We start from the raw sequence: 21,298 nt of genomic DNA on the forward strand, positions 1-21,298 counted from the left end.
CCCCACATACGCACACTACGAGGGGCTGTGTGACTGTGTGACCCGGGCCCGGCCCCCCGTCTGTCACCGAGGCACAGGATGGTGCCACAGGACAGCACTTCGATGCACAGGGTGGGGGACTGCCCACAACCCTGGGATTAGGAGCCAGGGAGAGCCCCTGGTCTAGGTCAGCATGGCCCATGGAGGGCTCCAGGAGGGCTGGTGGGCAGGGAGGACGGGGTAGTGGGAACCGGCCAGCAGACACCCAGAGGAGCTCTGAGTGCTGGTGGCCGCTGGCGTTACCTGGGGACCGGCTGGAGGCCCTGCAGGCCACGCGCTCCCGTGACTTGTAGGGGTACTTGAGCGTGGTGTCCAGCTGCTTGAAGCTCTCCTTGAGTGAGTGGCACTGGTAGTACTCCACCAGCTCCTGCGGGCACACATGCTCACTGGCTGCCACCACCTCCAGGCAGTCTTCCTGCCTGCCCCAGTCACCTGGCCCTTCAACCTCCTCAGCTTCTGAGTCCCCTTCCCCTCCTCCCCCGCAGCATCCGGCCACGGTGTGTGGTCAACATGGTGAAGGCCGTTTGGCGTGGCCATCACTCTTCCAAGGACTTTGCTAAAGCAAACAATCAGCCAAGGATGACGAACGCCAAGAGGGGTGCACATGGAGGCTGGGGCGACACCGTTCATCACGGAAATACACTGGAGTCCACCCATGTGTCCAGCAAGAGGGCGCACCCCTATAAACGAGGGCACATCCCAACGGGGTCCCAGCATGAAATGGAAGGCGAAGACTTGCTCCGCTGGGGATGCAAAGGAGGCTGAACACCAAGTACAGTGTGGCCTGTGTTTTGTTTTAGAAGGGAAGACAGAAACCACCACTAAGCTACACTACCAGAGACTGTAAGGACCCAGTCTGGAACCTTAACACGGGCTTTTGGTATGGGTGGAGGGGACTTTGGATACTTCGTTTCACTCAGTGCTTTTCTATTGCCCCCTGCGTTAAGAGTTTGACACTGTATTCAGATGCTCCCAGTGTATACAATTTTAGAAAAGAAGAGATATGAATAATTTTTTAAGCCTTATGCCTTTAACTGGAGCCCTGGTGGTGCCGTGGTTAGGGGCTATGGCTGCTAACCAAAAAGTCAGCAGCTGGAATCCACCAGCCACTGCTTGGAAAACCTGTGGGGCAGTCCTACTCTATCCTATGCGGTTGCTATGAGTTGGAATCGACTTGACGGCAACGGGTTTGGTTTTTTGGTTTTACGTCTTTAACTGGAGTCCCTAAGTGGCACAAACAGTTAAGTGCTTGGCTAGTAGCCAAAAGGTTGGCAGTTCAAACCCACCCTTGGAAGAAAGGCCTGGCGATCTGCTTCTGAAAGGTCACACCCTTGAAAATCCTATGGGACAGTTCTACTCTGTACACACAGTGTCACTGTGAGTTGGATCCACGGCAATGGTAACACAATGCCTTTAGCTGCATTCTGGTTGGGGCACTGGGGGAGGTGTTAGAAGCCGTGTGTGTGAAGTTTCTGGATTTGGTGGGGGGGCTCAGTGTGAAGGGCTGCTGGGATGTTGGTGGCCAGGGTCAGCTGGGGCCTCCACTCACTGTCCATGGTGTCAGCCTCAAGGTTTCGGAGGACAGAAGTCAGGGCTCAGGGGCTGTGATCTGGCCTGTGCTCTCTGAGATGTCTCATAAACTATCCCCCTAAATCCTCCCCACTCTGGGAAGAATCTTTCCTCGCCAGGAAGTGCAGCCCCAGCCCAGGGGCAGTCTCTGGCCCGCACAAGCCAACAGGGATGGTGGAGGGGCTGGATTCCCAGTGTGGCCCCTGCAGAGAGCTGGGCTGGGCAGCGGAGGCCCACCTCCTGGCCTCGGGGAATCACCTACCAAGAGGCTTTCGAACTTCTTTGCTTCTGTGATGTGGATCCAGCTGTCCTTCTCCACCACCTTGATATGCTTGACCTCGTCATTGAACCTGGCAGGGTACACACGGTCACTGCCAGGCCAGGCAGCCCTCCTGCCTCCCCGGCCCAGGCTGATGGCTAGTCGTCTGGAGCGCGAGCCCCTCCCTTTGCCTACCTCCTGACCTACAGCCACCCCGTTCAGCCCTGTCCACCACCAGGCTTCTGGCTGCCCTGGTCTTGGCCAATTTTCCTGGGCCGTGGCCTGCCGTGGCCCTGCACACCTCTGCCTGAGGCTCCACCCACCAGCTCTGCATCTGGGCACTCCCGGCCGGCCTGACTGTCCAGACCCGCCTATGTCTACCGACTGATGTCTGGCCCTTATTGCCAGGGCCCCTTCCGCTCCCAAGTGCCCTGGTTTGGACAATAAATTATAAGCCCAGGCCTTGGTGGGGGATGGGCTCCATGGTTCGGGGTCTCTTTGGGGAGGGGGTCCCTCTGACCTCCAAGCTGCCACGTACTTGATGCTGATTGCGAAGCGCTCCGCCTCAGCCGGCCGCTCCCGGACCAGGTAGGTACCGCTGGCGTGGGCCTTGAGCAGGTTGTCTGTCTGCTGCCTCTCCATGTTGCCAGCAAACCTACAGCGAGGCAGGTCGTTAGGGGCTGGGAGGAAGGACCTGGTAACCATGATGACACCAAAAGCCTGCGGAGCCCTTGTTAGGGGCCAGGTGCAGTGCTGGGGGCCCACTGTGACTCACCAAGCTTTGACCTCCCTAATAAGCCAGCTAGGAAGTGGCAGCGAGTGCCTGCCTATGCGGACAGGCACAAAGGAGAGCAGGTCGATGGAAACTCAGACAGTGGTACCTACAGGTCCTGGCACCCTGTGGTCACCCCAGGGCAGTGACTGCAGATCTTGGCCATCCAGGGGTGGGTTTCTGCTTCTAGGACCCTAGGACCTGGAAGAACTGCTCAGTGTAATGCCAACGGACCGGGTTTCTTTTCCCAGATGTATGTTGCTATTTAAAAAGTAATAACAATATAGCGTAAGGAGAAGAGCTCAGCTGCTAACCGAAAGTTTGGCGGTTCGAACCCACCAGCTGCTCTGTGGGAGAAAGTTGTGGCAATCTGCTTCCATGAAGATTTACAGCCTAGGAAACCCTATGGGGCAGTTCTACTCTGTCCTATAGGGTCACTATGAGTCAGAACCAACTCGATGGCAATGGTTTTTTTAATAACATAACTAGTAGCTGGGAGGTGAAAATGGTTAGCACATTCGGCTGCTAACCAAAAGGTTGTGGGTTCGAGTCCACCCAGAGGTGCTTCCGAAGAAAGGTTTGGCTATGTACTTCCGAAAAAATCAGCCACTGAAAACCCTGTGGAGCACAGTTCTACTCTGACACACACGGGGTCGCCACAAGTCGGAGTCGACTGCGCGGCAGCCGGTTTTATATATTCTGTGTGTCGGAGCTCAGTGTGCAGACTGAATCAAAGGCAGTTTCATTCCCCAAATATCTGACCCTGCCGATCTGTTCAGAGATGGGAAACTGCTGCCCAGGAAGGGAGGTCGATCCACCGGGCCCCGGCCAGTCAGAGCAGACGGAGGTGGGGACGTGGGGCTGGGAGCAGAGAGGGGGGCACAACTGTGCTGCCATCCGAGGGGAGCCTGGGCCCCGGGCCTGTCCCCTCAACTGTGGGGCCATGTCCCCCACAACTGAGGTGCCGCGTGCACACCTGAGTCTTTGACCTACTCACCAGGGGTATGCGGTGTAGTCGATCTCCCGGGACGGTGGCCGGCCGATGGGTGGCTGGAAAGAGAGAACACTCATGTTAACGTCCCGTTAAGGAGTGGTCTACGGGGAGAAGCCAGAGGGCCTTGTCATTGTCACTGACCCTTGGGTCAGTACTGGCTGCACGGGACCAGGACTGTCTGTCGACTTAGCCCACCTGCACTGGACCTCAAGGTCCCGGCGGCCAGGACCTCGGACTGCCTGCTGGGGTGCCTGAAGAGCTGCTGCTGGGGTGTCCGAAGAGCTGCTGCTGGGGTGCATTTGATCAACTGAGTGAGTGAGTGAGTGAGTGAGTGAGTGAGTGAGTGAGTGAGTGAGTGAGTGAGTGAGTGAGGAGCTGCTAACTAACAGTCAGGGTGCTCCATCTGCTGGGAGGGGAACACCAGAATGTCACAGGGTCTCTCCACAAGTGGACGTAAGGACCCCCAACCATCCCCGCCATGAAGACAGGTGCATTTGTCTGTGATAGCTTGCTCCTGGGGGGCTGCACACAGGCCGGTGCCCTCCCTCAGAGCCCTCCACTTGGCCTCCTGCTCGCCAGCCTGGCTGGGCCCACGCTCGCCATGCAGATGGGGAAACTGAGGCCTACGGCGGGGAAGGGACTGCCCCAGACCACTCTGGGAGTTAGTGACCATTCTCCTCTGCTGTCTGGGTCCCCTTCATCTATCAGCAAAGCTTCTCTCCGTCACCGGGGCAGGCTGACCTTGTGGAAGAAGCAAGTGGATGGGTTTGGGGGCTGAGGCCAGCAGGCTGGGGACAGCCAGGGTATCCTCGGTGTTGGGGACTGCCTGCACCCACAGGGAGTGTTTTGCATTTTCACTTTCACTTGTCTTTTTTTATTTTTTGAAGGGGGAGGGGGTCAATATATTTAAGGCTGACTGCCCTTAAAGTTCCTTTTGTAACAGATCCTAGAATCTGCCCCACAGCTGGGGTGCAGAAATTCTGTGGTGCCTTCTTTCTGAGTATTGTGGAGTCTGGCTCTGGGCCCTTCCTTGAGGAAGTGCTCCCCTCCTAGGGCAGCGCGAGGGTCCGAGGACTCAGAGCCCGCAGGCTTGGAGAAGGCAGCAGTCTGTCTTCATCCCTCATGAATGCTTCCAAGACACCATTTTAGCTGTTCGTAAACCCTAACATAATGCCCACCCGATCGCTGAGCCTTCAGAGGAGAGCACACCCACTGCCCACCCACCCTCAGGACACAGGATCCCCTGTCCCCAGCTCGCAAAGCCACTGAGCAAGGGTGTGGTGGGTGGAGCAGCCCCTAGCACCCTCACCACCGGCCACTCCACTCTGGACGCTTCTGTGAACAAGCACTCACCCTTCCGTCCACAGGGCAGGGCTTCACAGACGAACTTGGGAAATAACCCAACTTCCTGGTTTGGACCAGCCGACCCTGGAAAGAAGGGGAGATGACCAGGGCATGCCGGGGGCTGTTTGCAAGTGTCCTCAGCTTGTCCTAACCCCGTTCTCCAGAAGAACGAGTCACAGCCCACACATCACTTCCCTGCTGTGACCTCAGGTGACCTCATAACTCCCCTGGGCAGAAGGTGAGAGGGCGTCCCCACTCTGCTGATGAGAAGACTGAGGCCCAGAGAAGTCATGCTGCTCGCTCAGAGCTAGGACTGGAGCCTTGTGTCCTGTCTTCTTTTAGTTATCTTACCTGCACCAGTGCTTCTCATGAATCCGACACACAGACCAACACAGGTCCATCGAGGCCTGAGATGGCAGGGCTTGGCCTTCGCTTGCCCTCCCCTCTGCCTGGAGAGACCCCTGCGCCCACACCCCCCCAGCTAGCTCCTCCTCAGCCTCCATTTCCACTGCAGTTAAGTCACCTCTATAAGACCCCCAGGAAAGGACCACCCTGGTCAGGCCTGGGGAGAGGAGACTGCTGGACGGTGGTGGTGAGAACATCAAACCACGCTAATGGCATCAATCACAGCCCATGGCACCCAAGCTGACCTCTGAGGGTCTCTTGACCTCTGGGGCTCAGCAGAGGTGGTGGGGCGTGGAGGGGCTGGCCAGACACCCGCAGGGGCTCCACTCTATTATGGGCACACAAAGGGACGGTCAGCCTCACAGCTCAAAACTGGAAGCCACGTTACACTGACTGACGTATTCTGTGGCCATGTCTGAGGGCCCCACTAGATGGGGCTTCCCGGGGGGAAGGCGGTGGGTGGGTCAGTCATTTCCCAGTGCTGATGGTGGCTGGGCAGGGGAGGTGGAGAGGCAGAGCTCTCAGGCAACAGAGGCAGGAAACCAGTGGAGGCAGATGGGGAAGGGCCTCGAGTGCCAGGAGGAGGGGCCTCTCCCATGAAGGAGCAATGCACCCCCCCACATCAAAACAAATACTCCAAGGAAAATGGGCTGGCTCCACCAGACCCTCACCACACCACAGGGGGAAGCAGAGACACGGGTGCGGATGTCCTGATGACTAGTCCCCTCCTTCACATCCTTGGTGGCTTCTCACACCAGCCTGCCCCTGCCTTGGGGTGAAGGCTCCATGCTTCCGCCCCCAGGGCCTGGGACCCACCTCCCACCACTGCGACTCAGGGTCCCCTCGAAGCAGTTCCATCACATCACCCGTCTGGAAGGTGAGCACCGGCTTTCCAGGGGGCGCGGGGTTGCCATGGTAATTCTGCACAGCCACCATCTTGGGACCTGTGGAGACAGGGTAGGGGAGTGGTTCGCTTGGCTGCTGCACCGAGGCTAGCAGCCCACCCCTTCACCGACCCAGTGGAGCGCCTCGTGAGAGACCACTCACAGACACACATGCCTGTGCTGCCCATCCCAGATTCTTCCCAGGGCCCCCATGTCATTTGTTACATGTCACAAGTAAACCGTTTACGTGAGGAGCAGACCTGGGTGTCACCACGGCAACAGTGACTTTGTTTTCTCCTCAACACCTCACACCTCTGTGACTTCAAGCCGGCCACGTGGAACAGGAAATGGGGTACCCCTCATCTTAGAGATGGGGTCACCAGGGGCCAGTGGCCAGCTCTGGGGTTGATGGGGTCCCCAAGGGCTGTGCGGGCACTCCGGGGCTGGCCTTGCTCTGGTCCTGCCACGGGGCCTTGAACAGCCCCGGGTTCTCCCTGCTCTGCTCAGGCATGAATGGCCCCCACATGCCAGGCCTTGCCACGCAGGAACCTGTGTTATCAGAAACAGGGGTGGCTCTCCACCAGAGGGCGCCCCACAGCCCAGGGGCCTGCACCTGGACAGCAGTGGAGAGGGCCTAAGACCCCAGACTCACCTGGTCCCGCTCCAGAGGCGTCCTGTGAGGGAAGGACAGACAGGGCGGTGAGGGGGCTGCTCCCAGCTCAGGCCCAACTCCCCATGCCCCCCACGCTCCCCAGATTGGAGGGTCGAGGCGGCAGGTGGGGGAGGAACACAGAGACATTAGGTGATGTTTTCCCTGTGTGACAACCCCCTCCACTTCCATGCTCCCCCAAACCTCCCGCCCCTTCCCTCTCCCACCTCCTCCAGGAAGTCTGCCCTGACCACTGAGCCCACAGATGGATCGCCCCTCCACTGAGTCTGGGCTCGTCCCTGCCATTGGGATGAGCCCTGCCTCCTGAGGCTCAGCACCTTGTGCGTCTCTCCCTCTCCAACAAATGCATCTCTGTGCCCCACACAGGGCCTAGTGAGGGCCCCAGATGCTGGTTAATCTGACTGGACCCCACAGCTCAATGAGAACAAAGCCCACACCCCATAAATGAATTTGGGGACTTCTCACCCACACAGAGGCAGTGGGGGGCGGGGGCACATCACAGAGCCGGGCACTCAGAGCCACCAGCTACTGGACGAGCTGAACAGGTGGGTGGGCCAGGCAGGGTGGCCACAGTCAGGGCCCTGGAGGCCGTGCACGTTCACTAAGGGAACCAAAGCCCCCCACCCCCAGCCAAGCATGGCCTGTACATGAGGAATGGCTGAGCAATGGGGTCTTTGGCCCTGGTTCCCCAGGCTGCTGGAGCACAGGGAGGGGGAGGGGGGTCGTTGGGCAGCCTTACCGGGTCTGCAGGAAAACCTGAAAAGGAAGCACAGCAGACGTTAGAGGGTGCTGCAGACACTCCGGGGCCCAGCCACTCCCATGGACAGCACTGCCAGCCAAGCTCTAAGTGGGTGGCGAGCTTCCTGGTGGGGAGCTCAGATGTGGGCTGCGGACACACAGACCTGGGTTCATGGCCAATTACTTCTGATGACAAACACTGAGCTCTGGTTTTGGGGGTCACAGCAGAACTCAGACCAGGTGTCACACCCAAGATGGCAAACGGGTCTGGCTGCAAAAGCTGGAGGCAGCTGCTGGACACTGGGCAGCACCTGGGCTCAAGGGGAGGACGTTGGCAATTGACCAGTAATGGCAGTGACAGGGAGGGTTGTCGGTGTCTTCCTTGTTAGCACAGCAGGCTCAAGTACAAGGGACCATACCCGTCAGGCGACAGGCAGACGGCCCCACCACCTCCCCGTCTGCGCCTGGGCTCCCTACAGGAGGACGCTGCCCCAGGCTGAGCCCTGGTCACCTGCCAAGCTGGGCCACGTGGCACCAATGGACACAGCGAGGACAAGGCTCACATATGAGGTGATGAGGCCTCGGCACCACACTCACAGATACAGACAGGGGCCTCCAACAGACCTTACAGGACCGAGGTGCCAGGCTCAGTGGACACCTGGGGTGGGGGAGGTGCAGGCGTGCAGCTGGTGTCCCCCCCAAGGGAGAAGCCTTCCAGGAGGGGCCAGTAGTGCTCTGGGACACCAGCTTCTCCCGTCAGGCCTGGCCCCACAGGCAGCAAACAGCGAAACTGGCCTGGAGTCACCCTGGACATGGCCCGAGGTGGAGCTTCCGAAGGCCAAGCCAGCACAACGCGTGTGAGTTGTGGGGGTCAACAGAAGGCAGCTAGGACATGCTTCAGAACAGAAGGGACTGGGCGGGGCAGGATGTCCCCAGCAGAGGGGCAGGAGGGAAGACAGAAGTGAACGCCCTTGGGGCGTAGCTGTCTCCCTTGAGGCCTGGTGCTCAGCAGGGTTTGAATGGCATAGAGGAATGAGAAAGACAACATGAACTTTCAAAAGCACACAGACGTGCCATATGGCAAGGTCCCTACATCTTTTCAGAAATAAAACAAAAACACAGGAAGAGACTGAGTGGGCGAATGCTATGGATTGAATTCTGTCCCTGGAAAAATTTATGTTGAAGTCCTAACTCTTGTACCTGGAATGTCAACTTGTTAGGAAGTAGGATCTTTGACGATGTTATTGTTAACCTGAGGTCACACTGGGGTAGACTGGCTCCCTACCCCATCTGAGTGACTCCGTATAAAAGAGGAGCAGAGACAGAAAGACAGAGAGAAGACGGCCATGTGACAATGGGGTTATGCTGCAGCTACAAGCCAGGAACGCTTGGGGCCACCAGAAGCAGGGAAAGACAAAGACGGATCTCCCTATGGAGCCTCCGGAGAGAGCGTGGTCCTGCAGACGACCTCTTGGTCTATGTACAGGTTCCTCATGAGCACAATGAAGTGTTCAGGAATTCCCATTCTTTGCAATGTTATCCCTAATTTGTTAGGATCCACGCAGTTGAATGCCTTTGCACAGCCAATAAAACATAGGTAAACATCTTTCTGGTATGTTGGGCCTTCATCCAAGATCCATCTGACATCAGCAGTGCTATTCCTTGCTCCACGGCCTTTTCCGAATCGGGCTTGAATTTCCCGCAGTTTCCTGTGGACGTACTGCTGCAGCCGCTTTTGAAAGATCTTCAGCAAAATTTTACTTGTGTGTGATTTTGATGATATTGTTCAATAATTTCACATTCTGTTAGATCACCTTTCTTTGGAACGGGTACAGATATGGGTCTCTTCCTGTCGTTGGCCAGGTGGCTGTCTTCCAAACTTCTTGGCATAGATGAGGGAGCCCTTGCAGTGCTGCAACCCGTTCGTAGAACCATCGTAATTGGTATTCCGGTAATTCCTCGAGTCTTGTTTTTCACCAGTGCCTCAGTGCAGCTTGGACCTCTTCCTTCAGGACTACGGGTTCCTGATCATATGTTTCCTCCTGAAACGGTTGAACGTCGATCAATTCTTTTTGGTACAGTGACTCTGTGTATTCCTTCCATCTTCTTTTGATGCTTCCTGCGTCGTCCAATATTTTGCCCATAGAATCCTGCACTATTGCAACTTGAGGCTTGAATTTTTTCTTCAATTCTTTCAGCTTAAGAAATGCCCAGCATGTTCTTCTCTTTTGGTTTTCTAGCTCCACCTCTTTGCCCTTTGCTTTGTCTTCTCAAGCTACCCTTTGGAATCTTCTGTTCCGCTCTTCTACTTCATCGTTTCTTCCCTTTGCTTTAGCTACTCTACATTTAAGAACAAGTTTCAGGGTCTTCTGACATCCATTTTGGTCTTTTCTTTCTTTCCTGTTTTTTTAATAACCACTTGCTTTCTTCATGTATGATGTCCTTGATGTCATACCACAACTTGTCTGGTTTTCAGTCATTAGTGTTCAGTGCATCAAATCTATTCTTGAGACAGTCCCAGAATACAGGTGGGATATGCTCAAGGTTGTACTTTGGCTCTCATGAGCTTGTTTTAATTTCCTTCAGCTTCAGCTTGAACTTGCAGATAAGCAATTGATGGTCTGTTCTGTGGTTGGCCCCGGCCTTGTTCTGACTGATGATGTTGAGCTTTTCTGTCATCTTGTTCCACAAATATGGTCGATTTGATTCCTGTGTGTTCCATTTATGGTGCTGAAAAAAGGTATTTACAATGAATAAGTCGTTGGTCTTGGAAAATTCTCTCATGTGATCTCAGTCATTGTTCCTGTCACCAAGGCAATCCTTCTTTGTTTCCAACTTCCGTGTTTCAATCACCAGTAATTATCAATTCATCTTTGATTGCATGTTTGATCAATTACAGACTGCAAAAGTTGGTAAGAATCTTCAAATTCTTCATCTTTCTTAGTGGTTCGTGCATAAATTTAAATGATAGTCATATTAACTGGTCTTCCTTATAGGCCTATATATATTATCCTATCGCTGGAGGCATTGTACTGCAGGATAGATCTTGAAATGTTCTTTTTGACGATGTCCGCAATGCCATTCCTCTTTGAGCTGTCATTCCCGGCATAATAGACCATATGATTGTCTGATTCAAAATGGCCAACACCAGTTCACTTCCGCTCACTAATGCCTAGGATGTTGATCTTCAAGTGTTTCATTTCATTTTTGACGATTTCCAATTTTCCTAGATTCATACTTCATACATTCTACTTTCCTATTATTAATGGACGTTTGCAGCTGTTTCTTCTCATTTTGAGTCGTTCCACATCAGCAAATGAAGGTCCCGAAAGCTTTACTCCATCCACGTCATTACGGTCAACTCTGCTTTGAGGAGGCAGCTCTTCCCCAGTTGTATTCTGAGTGCCTTCCAAGCTGAGGGGCTCATCTTCCAGCACTCTGTCCGACAATGTTCTGCTGCTATTCATAAGGTTTTCACTGGCCAGTTTTTTCAGAAGCAGACTGCCGGGTCCTTCTTCCTAGTCTGTCTTAGTCTGGAAGCTCAGCTGAAACCTGTCCTCCAGGGGTGACCCTGCTGGTATGTGAAGTCCTGGTGACATAGCTTCCAGCATCACAGCAACACACAAGCCCCCACAGTAGGACAAACTGACAGATGAGTGGTACTCACACTTCTCTACACTTGCCAAATCTTCTGTGAGAAATGGATATTGTATAAATCAAAGAGAAAAAGATTAGTTAAAGAAAAAATAACTTGTAAAGAAACTTATCAAAATATTGCCTTTGGTTATTTCTGGATAAATTCATGGGTGATAATTGCTTTCTCCTTTACTTCATTTCTTCTTTTTTTCACATTTTTGATAATGAACATGGAAACCCTGGTGGCATAGTGGTCAAGTGCTATAGTTGCCAACCAAAAGGTCGGCAGTTTGAATCCACCAGGAGCTCCTTGGAAACTCTATGGGGCAGTTCTACTCTGTCCTATAGGGTCGCTATGAGTCAGAATCAACTCGACAGCAACAGATTTTTTTTTTAGTCCCTGGGTGGCACAAACGTTGAGAAAAGCTTTTAATTCTCCTGGGATCCAGATTTCTGGGGTCCCTGGAGTTGGGGTGACCCATCCAGGCCACTGTCCTGAGGTGATCTTTTGAACCTTGAGCAGACTGGTCTATAAGTCACCTTTAAGTCAAACAATAACAGTCTTGCTAACTAGTAAAGACAGTTTTGCCTTGGACATTGGGTTCTTTCGAAGAATTATCTAGGGGCAGTCCGTTTTGATGGCCTAACTAGAAGCTGTGTTTTAGGGCAAATTGTTACTGTGTAAATACCATTCTGGCTCTTTTCCGTGGCAGTGTCGGTAAGGTAGGGTATGAGTCAAAGTCTTCGGACTTTCACCTTTGGAACACTGACTCTCCAGTTGGAAGGGTTGCAAATCACATAGTCAATAAGCTTCAAACCAATTTATATTATTAGCTTAATATGATTTTTGCTTTAACATGGTTAAACGCTCTACTATTGTCCGAAAAGGTCGTTGGCTCAGGCCCATCCAGAAGGCGCCTCGAAAGACAAGTCGGGCCATCTGCTTCCAAAAGGTCAGGCCCTTGAAAAACCTATGGAGCAGTTCTACTCTGCACACATGGGTTCGCCACGAGTTGGAATTGACTCGCTAGCAACCAACAACAACTTAGAGAGTCAGAAAAAACGATCTGAAGAAAGTCACCCAGGCAAGTTGTGGACAGAGAGGCTTGTGGCCACAAGAGGGCGGTGCTGCCAGAGGAAGCTGACCGCCGCTCCAGCCACAGGCTCATGGTGTCTTCCAGCCCGGAGGAGATGCAGGGGGACACTGTCCAAGGGTCTGGGGCTGGCCTGTCGGACCCTCCCCTGGATCCGGAGTACTGGGCCAGCCTTGTCATCACAATAAATGGGAGCTATTGATCTACATTCACGGCTCAGCATCTTCCGTTCTGGCAGGAGTCACAGAGTGACAAGCAGGCCTGCCGTGTTTTTCTGTCTTAAGATCTGGTCAGAGGCCCAGTAAGACAAAGCTCAGAGAAGAGGACCTGGGAGATAGGCAGGTCATTCTCCGAACAAGGCGCCACAGTGTTCATGCTTAGAGAGACATGGCAGTCTGCTTCCATAAAGATTCCAAAAAAACAAACCTAAAGCTCCCCACGTGTGGTATTTCTGTCACAGCAGCAGTGGAGACAGTGACGCTGCCTGAGACTGTCATGGAGACTAAGGGAGGCCCTATGGGACTCCCCTGCTGCAGTGTGGGGGCCACTGTCACCATGTCCAGGCTATCACAGAGGCTAAAGGAGACCCTATGGGGCCACCCTGCAGCAGCGTGGGGGTCACTGTCACCACGTCCAGGCTGTGTGGCGCTGGTCCCCATGGTAAAGAGTGAGGATGCTGGGTCAGCTGGCCTGGGTGTGAACACTGTCTCCATTAGAACTGTGGGAGCTAAACCAGGCCACGGCCTCTGTGGTCATGGCTCCCCGCAAGTCACCAGCAGGGGGCAGCACTCTTGCACTGGGAGTAGTGGGGGTCTGGGTCACCCACCTGAATCACAGGGAGCAGAGCCGGGTCCTCAGGGGTGCCCCCACCTGTGCTCTGTGGATGTTCCCTGGACTACACCCTCAGTGCCCCCGGGGCTGTGCCCTTAGAATGAGCCCCTCGGTGGCGTCCCCACCTCCGGCGTCACTCTGCGAGCCTCTGCTGGCTCCCTCCTTCAGGCCAATCAACTTGGGCTGCCCGCCAGCTGCTGTCTAGACCCCTGCTTATCCAGGCAGGTCCAGCTGGTTCACCTTGCCCCTGTGGGGGAGTTGGGCGCCTCCAAACTAAGGGGCCTCAGGGGAGCCCCAGGGTTCTGGGTGCTGTCCCGGCCTCTCCTCACGACCTGCCGGGCTCAAGTCCCTCCCCTTCTCTGAGCCTCAGTCTTGCATATCTGACAAATGGTCATGAGGAAACACCACGAAAAGCTGAGTGTGTTAACCCATCATTACTCCTGAGTCATCGTGACCCAATGTGCTGCACAGTATAGCCGCGTCCCATAGGGCTTTCCTGGCTGCAATCTTTACGGAAGATAAAAAAGAAAGAAAAATCTTCCTTTCCTGGCACCGCTGGGTGGGTTCAAATTGTCAACCTTTAGGTTAGTAAAAAAAAAACACAAACTGTTTGCGCTCCCAGGGGCCTCAACCAATTACTACCGTCGCCAGACCTAAAGATGGTCTGGGAGAACCTGGGGACACAAGATATCATGACCGATGTTTCTCTGGGATCCAAACCCTCCACACAGCTGCCAGAGAATGGTCTGGGCCTGTTTTGGGGTGAGGATTCTAGAAGCTTACACCTGGAATGGGGAGAGGTACAGGAGAGCAGAGAAAGTGCTGAACGTCACCGTTAGAAGCCAGGATTCCAGAATGAGGGGGGCTGGATGGGATCCATCCCAGCTGTGCCTCGATTTCCCCACCTGGAGCAAGGCTGACGGTCCCTGCCACAGGGGTCCCCAGAAGTGTGGAAAGAGGAATGTGTATAGGTGGCAGAGCTGGGGGCAGGGAGTGTGACCCACCAGGACCTGTGGCTCAGGGACAACTGTGGCACCACCAGGCCCAGCCCCAGGGTCCCATGAGCACCCAGCAAGGCCCTGATAGTGCTGGTGGCTATGGCTATGCCCAGACCCAGCCCCAGGGTCCCATAAGCACCCAGTACGGCCCTGAGGGTGAGGGTGGCTGTGGTGCCCCCAGGCCCAGCCCCAGCCTCAGGCCCAGCCCCAGGGTCCCATGGGCACCTGGCATCGTCCTGAGCAGGGCTGTACTCACTGATCTTGCAGGGCGGCATCACCTCCAGACACTCTTTGTGTGCCCCAACGCCACACTTGGTACACAGGTAGCCCTGGTAGAAGGTACCCCTGTGCCGGCAAACGAGGGTGGGAAAGTGGGGGTTAGGTTGGCCTGAAGCCCAGCACCTCGTACCCTCAGCATGGCGGGCAGGACCCACCATCACCAGGAGGCCCCTGCATCTCTGCTGCTGTGGGTTGCTGCCTTGCTCTCTGCCTCTCAGAGCTGGCCCATCCTTCAAAGCCCAAGGCCTCTGGCTGGGGTCCCTTCACCCCACTGCAGCCCACCCTCGCTTCCCACCTTCTCCAGTGCTGCTCCACCACCCAGCACAGGGGCTCTGGGCCCAGGGACCCTGTACTGCACCCACAGGGACGAGCCACCAGATCTGAAACACTGGGGGGCCCACAGTGGGTCTGACACTTGTTGGGTGTCCCCCGCCCCCTCGGCTGGCTCAAGAGGTTGGCGATGTGGACACAGGCAGACCCAACGTGGGCCTCCCCTGCCTGGGGCATGCGGACGGGGCAGAGCCGCAGGAGGTGCTCACCTGAGGAACATCTTGCAGGCTTTGCAGTTGGTGGTCTTGTCAAATGTGTACATCTGGAAGCTGTGGTGGTTGGCATTGGCTTTGTCTGGCTTGATATTTGACCTGAAAAACAGGAACAGAACAGGAACTGTGGCACCAGAGACCTCTCGATTGCTAGGTTCCCTAGGCCTTCCTACAGCCTGGCCACCTTGGAACCAGCCGGGCTCAGAACTCAATCCTGGGCTCGGGGTTGGGAGCCTGGACTCAAAGCCAGCTCTGTCCCTGCAGCCCTGGGTGCCTCCGGGGACCAACTCCCTGCGGGCAGAACGAGGGTTGGAGCAGAGTGTTCTGGATTATGTCGCACTGGCATGAGAGAACGTTCTAGAGTGATGGCAATGTTCTGTATCTTGGGTGTGGGCAGCTGTAGGCATTTGTTAAAACTCAGGAAATATACACACAGATTTCTGCACCTATTTGTGTGCACGCTTGGCACTGAAAACTCTACAGGAGAGTGGCATCCCAAGCCACATAGCGGCCTGAACCCTTATGCGTGGTCCACATTGAAACACATCGAACACACGATGGCTAAGAGGCGCTGGGTGATAAGGGCAAGTAGAGTGACCTGTTAATGGTGGAATCTGAGGGTGAGCATGCCAGTGTTTACCACACAGTTCTTTCAACTTTGCTGAATGCTTGAAAATTTCCAGAATAAAATGTTGGGGAATTTTCACCCACAGAAGCCCAGGGCAGATGTGGGGACCCTGTGCTCCCACATCGCAGTTTTGGTGTCCAGTGACTAGCCCCGTCCAGCCTGAACATCCCTGCGTCAGCCCTGATCTGCTGGGCTGGTGACGGGGGCTCAGCCACAGGACAAACCTTCTGCCCTGGGCAGACTGGTCAACAGCTCAGGCAGCACTGAGATGGTGCTGGCGTCCCCGGGTGACAGAGCCCCTCTGAGAGCCCTCATTGCCCTGGTGTCTGGGCGTTCGGCCCTGCCTCCCACTGCCCCTGGTCTGAGAGGGCCTGCAGACAAAGTCCTCCCCGTGGGTGCTAGGCAGCCGGCTGGCGAGTACTCACATGGCCATCTCAAACTGCTCCACCCACTTCCTCTTCATGTCTTCCGTCTTGCAGAAGAACTGGAAGCCCTGCTTTCCTTGAAGGTGGACCAGATAGAAGCCATAGGACCACTGCAGGAGGAGACAGGAAACATGTCGGTCCTGTGTGCACATGCCTGCATGTGTGTACGCTCACATGTGTGTACTTGTAGGTGTACCGACACACGCCCATGTCTCAGTGTGTGCTCAAGGGTGTACATGTAGGTGTACCGACACACAGCCATGCCTGTGTGCTCACATGTGTGTACATGTAGGTGTACCGACACCCATGTCTCAGCGTGTGCTCATGTGTGTACATGTAGGTGTACACACGCCCATGCCTGCATGTGTGCTCACATGTTCTCAAGTGTGCATGTGTGCATGTTCACATGTGCATGCATGTAGGCGTACACAGACCATGCCATGCCTGTATGTGCACATATGTACACGGCCACATGTGTGCGTGTGCTGTCATGTGTGTGCACACTTCTGCCCATGCCTGCATACATGCACGTTCTCATGTGTGTGCATGTGTATACAGGTGCTTGTGTGCATATACGCATTATGTGTGTATACATGTGTAGGAAGGCACTCGTCTGTATGCAAACATGTTCTCAAGTGTGCACACATGTATACACGCCTGCATATGCGTGCTCGTACCCATACCTGTATGCACACATGTGTTCTGTGTGCATGTATGTGCACATGTATACAGACACACGCCTGCATGTGTGCATGCATAGGAAGGCACTGGTGCTGTGTGCACACATGTTCTCAAGTGTGCATGTGTGTACGTGTACATGCTCACACATACATGTGTGCTTTTTCATGTATGCACACTTGTGCCCATGCCTGCACACACATGTTCTCATGTGTGTGCACACATGTAAACACTGGTGCCTACTCTGTATAACGTGTATATGTGCATGTGTACACTGCATGTGTGCCTCTGTTCCTGCATGCTATCACATGCCTATGTATGAACACATACACACACCTGCATATGTATGTGCTACCATGTTCTCACGTGTGCATGCATGTGCGTATGTGTACGTGTGTACACATATGCTCATATATGCATGTGTGCATGTGCGTGTGCCTGTGTGTGTACATGCATGTGTGTGCATGCATGTTCTCTCGTGTGCATATGTATATGCATGTATAAGTGGGTGCATACATCTGGGGGGACCCACCCCTCTAACAAGGTACCCTAGGGCCTCTATCCTTCCCCTCCAAGGGAGCCCGGCTCTGCCTGGGCCGTCTCTCAGGAAGGAGCCGGGGCTGGGGGTAGGTCTGAGGAACACGCTCAGGCTCCTCCCATGTTGCCTGCCCACCCACTTTCACTTCCTAAATCTGATGCTAAAAAACGCCACTCCTCTGAAGTAAAAACAACAGGAAAAAAACAGAAGGCGGGGGAAGGTCATGGGCCTGGCAGGGCCTCAACCAAGCCGGCCCCCAGCTGCTCCCCACCCCAACCAAGCAGGCCGCCTTCGGCCACCCAGCAGGGCTTCAAAGGGAGTCCAGGAAGAAGAGTTTGGAAAGTATGAGCCCATTTGTGTTAGAAACAATGGAAGGAAAGAGGGAAGAAGGGTGAGCGGAAGGGAAGGAGGAAGGAAGGAAGGAGAAATGAGGGAAGAAGTGGGGAAGGAACAAGGAGGGAAGAAGGTAGGGAAACAAAAAAGAAAACGATGACACAGAGCTAAAATGCTGCAATAGAAAAAACCCTGTTAGGATATAAACTGTCCTTGATCTTTCCCTCCAGGGACCGGGGTGGCTGGGGACAGGAAGGAGGCTGGGCTTCCGTTTTATACCCTTCTGTAATGAGCAGTCTCTCCTCACGAATACACATCACTTCCATAATTAAGAAACACGTGTAAGTGACACAGGAAGAAGATGCAGAAAGGAATCCCTGACCCACCCTCGACACTGGCCCCATACCCTGGCACCCTGGTCTCACACCTAGGGTTCTGGCCCCATACCCCGGGACCCTGGCCCCATGTCCCCAGACCCTGGCCCCACACCCCAGCACCCTGGCCCCACAGCCTGGACTCCAGCCCCACACCCCAGCACCCTGGTCCCACACCCAGGGCTCTGGCCCTATATCCCAGGACCCTGGCCCTACACCTGGGACTCTGGCTCCACAGCCTGGACTCTGACCCTACACCCCAGGACCCTGGCCCCACACCCTGGCCCTGGAGGGAGCAAAGCCTCAGGCCCTGAGCTGAGGAGACAGGTTCTGGGTGCTTACCATTTTCCCGTGAGACTAGGAAGCATGAGAGAGGAAAAGAAAGAGGGAGACGGTCATTCAGATGGTTGGCCCGGCCTGGGGTGGGCACCATGGAGGAGTCTGGTAGCCCCAGCATGGGAGCAACACAGCCCAGGACAAAGTGCCCTGGGGTTGGGGCAGCCCAGGGAATGGGCTTTTCTCCTGGAGGGGCAGGTGCCAGAGGCTGGGACTCGGGAAGAGGCCTCGGGTCAGCCTCCTGTTTTAGACATTAGGTTGGGCTAGGTCACCCAGGTAGAGCACGCCGGGGCTGCACCCTACACTGTGAGCTGAAGGCCAAGGACGGGGCTTTTCGCAAACTTGGTTTAGGGCCCAGCACCTGGCACACAGTAAGTGCTCAAGTGCTGTGTGCTGAGGCCTGCGCTGAAGCAGGACTGAATCAGAGGCTGGGGAAGCTCCGCCCCCAGCAGTCACGGCCCCACCCCCAGCAGCCATGGTCCCACCCCTAGCAGTCACGGCCCCACCCCCAGCAGTCACGGCCCCACCCCCAGCAGCCACGGTCCCACCCCTAGCAGTCACGGCCCCACCCCCAGCAGTCACGGCCCCACCCCTGGAATCACGGCCCCATCCCCAGCAGCCATAGCCCCACCCCTAGCAGTCATGGTCCCACCCCCAGCAGCCATAGCCCCACCCCTAGCAGTCATGGTCCCACCCCCAGCAGCCATGGCCCCACCCCTAGCAGTCATGGTCCCACCCCCAGCAGCCATGGTCCCACCCCCAGCAGCCATGGCCCCACCCCCAGCAGTCATGGTCCCACCCCCAGCAGTCATGGTCCCACCCCCAGCAGCCACGGGCCCACCCCCAGCAGCCACGGCCCCACCCCCAGCAGTCTTGGCCCACCCCCAGCAGTCATGGTCCCACCCCCAGCAGCCATGGCCCCACCCCAACAGTCATGGTCCCACCCCCAGCAGTCACGGCCCCACCCCCAGCAGTCATGGTCCCACCCCCAGCAGCCATGGTGCCACCCCTACACCACGGCCCCGCCCCAGCTGGACATCAGAGCTTTGACAGGCCCCCCCAGCTGGTCCTCCTCCAAATCCAGGGTCTGCTGGGCACCAGGGCAGCGCTGGCCGGTGTCAGACCAGCCGGTCTACAGCTTGGCTTTCACTAGCATCTCACACAGTCGCCTCTCCCCCCAGCTCCTCGCTGGAATTAGGGTCCTGAGAGTGCCCCCCAGGGAGACTCAAAGAGCTGAGGGTAGGCCTTTACAGGGGCCACAAGGGGAAGGCCGAGTGGGAAAGCCCCCTCCCCACTGCAGAGCAGAGGCTGCGCTCGGGGCTCCCTGCAGGCCACACTGCCCCTCGCCCACCCTAGGCATCAGCGCTGACGGCCACTCGGTGTCGCCTGGGGGTCACGGCCCACCTTCTTGATGTCCTTGTTGTTCATGGGGTCATCTGTCATCTTGTGGAACAGCAGCTCAATAATCTCCTTCAGCTCGTAGTTGTAGCCCTTCCTCTTACACACGATGAGCACCTTGTCAAAGAGGAACAGGTACCTGCCGGACAGCGCGCCCGGGCCCGTCAGCCCACCCCTGAGCTGCGCTCCCGGCCACAGACAGCTGGGTCAGCAGCACGACTGGGCCTGTGACAGCTGCCCGGACGCCCGTGAACCCCGGGCTCTCTCCCTCCCGACCACCTCCCGTGAACCCCCGGCTCTCTCCCTCCCGACCACCTACCATAAACCCCGGGATCTCTCCCTCCGACCACCGCCCGTGAACCCTGGGCTCTCTCCCTCCCGACCGCCTCCCATAAACCCGGGGCTCTCTCCCTCCCGACCGCCTCCCATAAACCCAGGGCTCTCTCCCTCCCTGACCACCTCCCATAAACCCAGGGCTCACCCCTCCCTGACCACCTCCCGTGAACCCCAGGCTCTCTCCCTCCCTGACCACCTCCCATAAACCCAGGGCTCACCCCTCCCTGACCACCTCCCGTGAACCCCAGGCTCTCTCCCTCCCTGACTACCTCCCATAAACCCGGGGCTCACCCCTCCCTGACCACTGGCCATGAATCCTGGGCTCTCTCACTCCCTGACCACCTCCTGTGAACCCCAGGCCCTCTCCCTCCCTGACCACCTCCCGTGAAACCCGGGCTCTCTCCCCCCCGACCACCGCCCATGAACCCTGGGCTCACTCCTCCCCGACCACTGCCCATGAACCCCCGGCTCTCTCCCTCCTGACCACCTCTCATGAACCCCAGGCTCTCTCCCTCCCTGACCACCGCCGGTGAACCCTGGGCTCTCTCCCTCTCCGACCACCGCCGGTGAACCCTGGGCTCAACCCACCCTGAACACCTCCCATGAACCCCAGGCTCTCTCCCTCTCTGACCACCTCCCGTGAACCCTGGGCTCTCTCCCTCCCTGAACACCTCCCATGAACCCCGGGCTCTCTCCCTCTCTGACCACCTCCCATGAACCCTGGGCTCTCTCCCTCCCTGACCACCTCCCGTGAACCCCGGGCTCTCTCCCTCCCTGACCACCTCCCGTGAACCCCGGGCTCTCTCTCCCCTGACTACCTCCCGTGAACCCCAGGCTCTCTCCCTCCCTGACCACGTCCCGTGAACCCCGGGCTCTCTCCCTCCCTGACCACTTCCAGTGAACCCCGGGCTCTCTCCCTCCCTGACCACTTTCCGTGAACCCTGGGCTCACCCCTCCCTGACCACATTCTGTGAATCCTGGGCCCTCTCCCCCACCGACCACACCCTGGGCTCACCCCACCCCGACCACCTCCCATAAACCCTGGGCTCATCTCACCCTGACCATCTCCCGTGAACCCCAACTCGCCCCTCCCTGACCACCTCCTGTGAACCCCGGCTCGCCCCTCCCCGCAGCCGTCTGCGGAAAGCTCATTGCCGGCTCTGGATGCGTGCAGGCCCCGGAGACTGAGCACGCAGGC

General features: G+C 56.4%; 1 protein-coding gene across 4 annotated transcripts in view; it reads right to left on the bottom strand.

Annotated features, from left to right (window-relative positions):
* Positions 1–21,298, bottom strand: part of VAV2 (vav guanine nucleotide exchange factor 2) — a 210,219-nt gene that overhangs the window by 14,734 nt on the left and 174,187 nt on the right. For all 4 annotated transcript variants that reach the window (XM_064290621.1, XM_064290623.1, XM_064290622.1 and 1 more), the window contains exons 14-25: positions 19,771–19,903; positions 16,108–16,217; positions 15,052–15,153; positions 14,490–14,578; positions 7,676–7,692; positions 6,919–6,940; positions 6,199–6,326; positions 4,987–5,061; positions 3,637–3,689; positions 2,406–2,522; positions 1,871–1,958; positions 283–406 (exon numbers count right to left, since the gene is read on the bottom strand). In XM_064290621.1, coding sequence (XP_064146691.1) covers positions 283–406; positions 1,871–1,958; positions 2,406–2,522; positions 3,637–3,689; positions 4,987–5,061; positions 6,199–6,326; positions 6,919–6,940; positions 7,676–7,692; positions 14,490–14,578; positions 15,052–15,153; positions 16,108–16,217; positions 19,771–19,903 — 1,058 coding nt within the window. The remainder of the gene's footprint in view (positions 1–282; positions 407–1,870; positions 1,959–2,405; positions 2,523–3,636; positions 3,690–4,986; positions 5,062–6,198; positions 6,327–6,918; positions 6,941–7,675; positions 7,693–14,489; positions 14,579–15,051; positions 15,154–16,107; positions 16,218–19,770; positions 19,904–21,298) is intronic.

The sequence above is a fragment of the Loxodonta africana genome, chromosome 9 (genome assembly GCF_030014295.1).
Source record: "Loxodonta africana isolate mLoxAfr1 chromosome 9, mLoxAfr1.hap2, whole genome shotgun sequence".
NCBI lineage: Eukaryota > Metazoa > Chordata > Mammalia > Proboscidea > Elephantidae > Loxodonta > Loxodonta africana.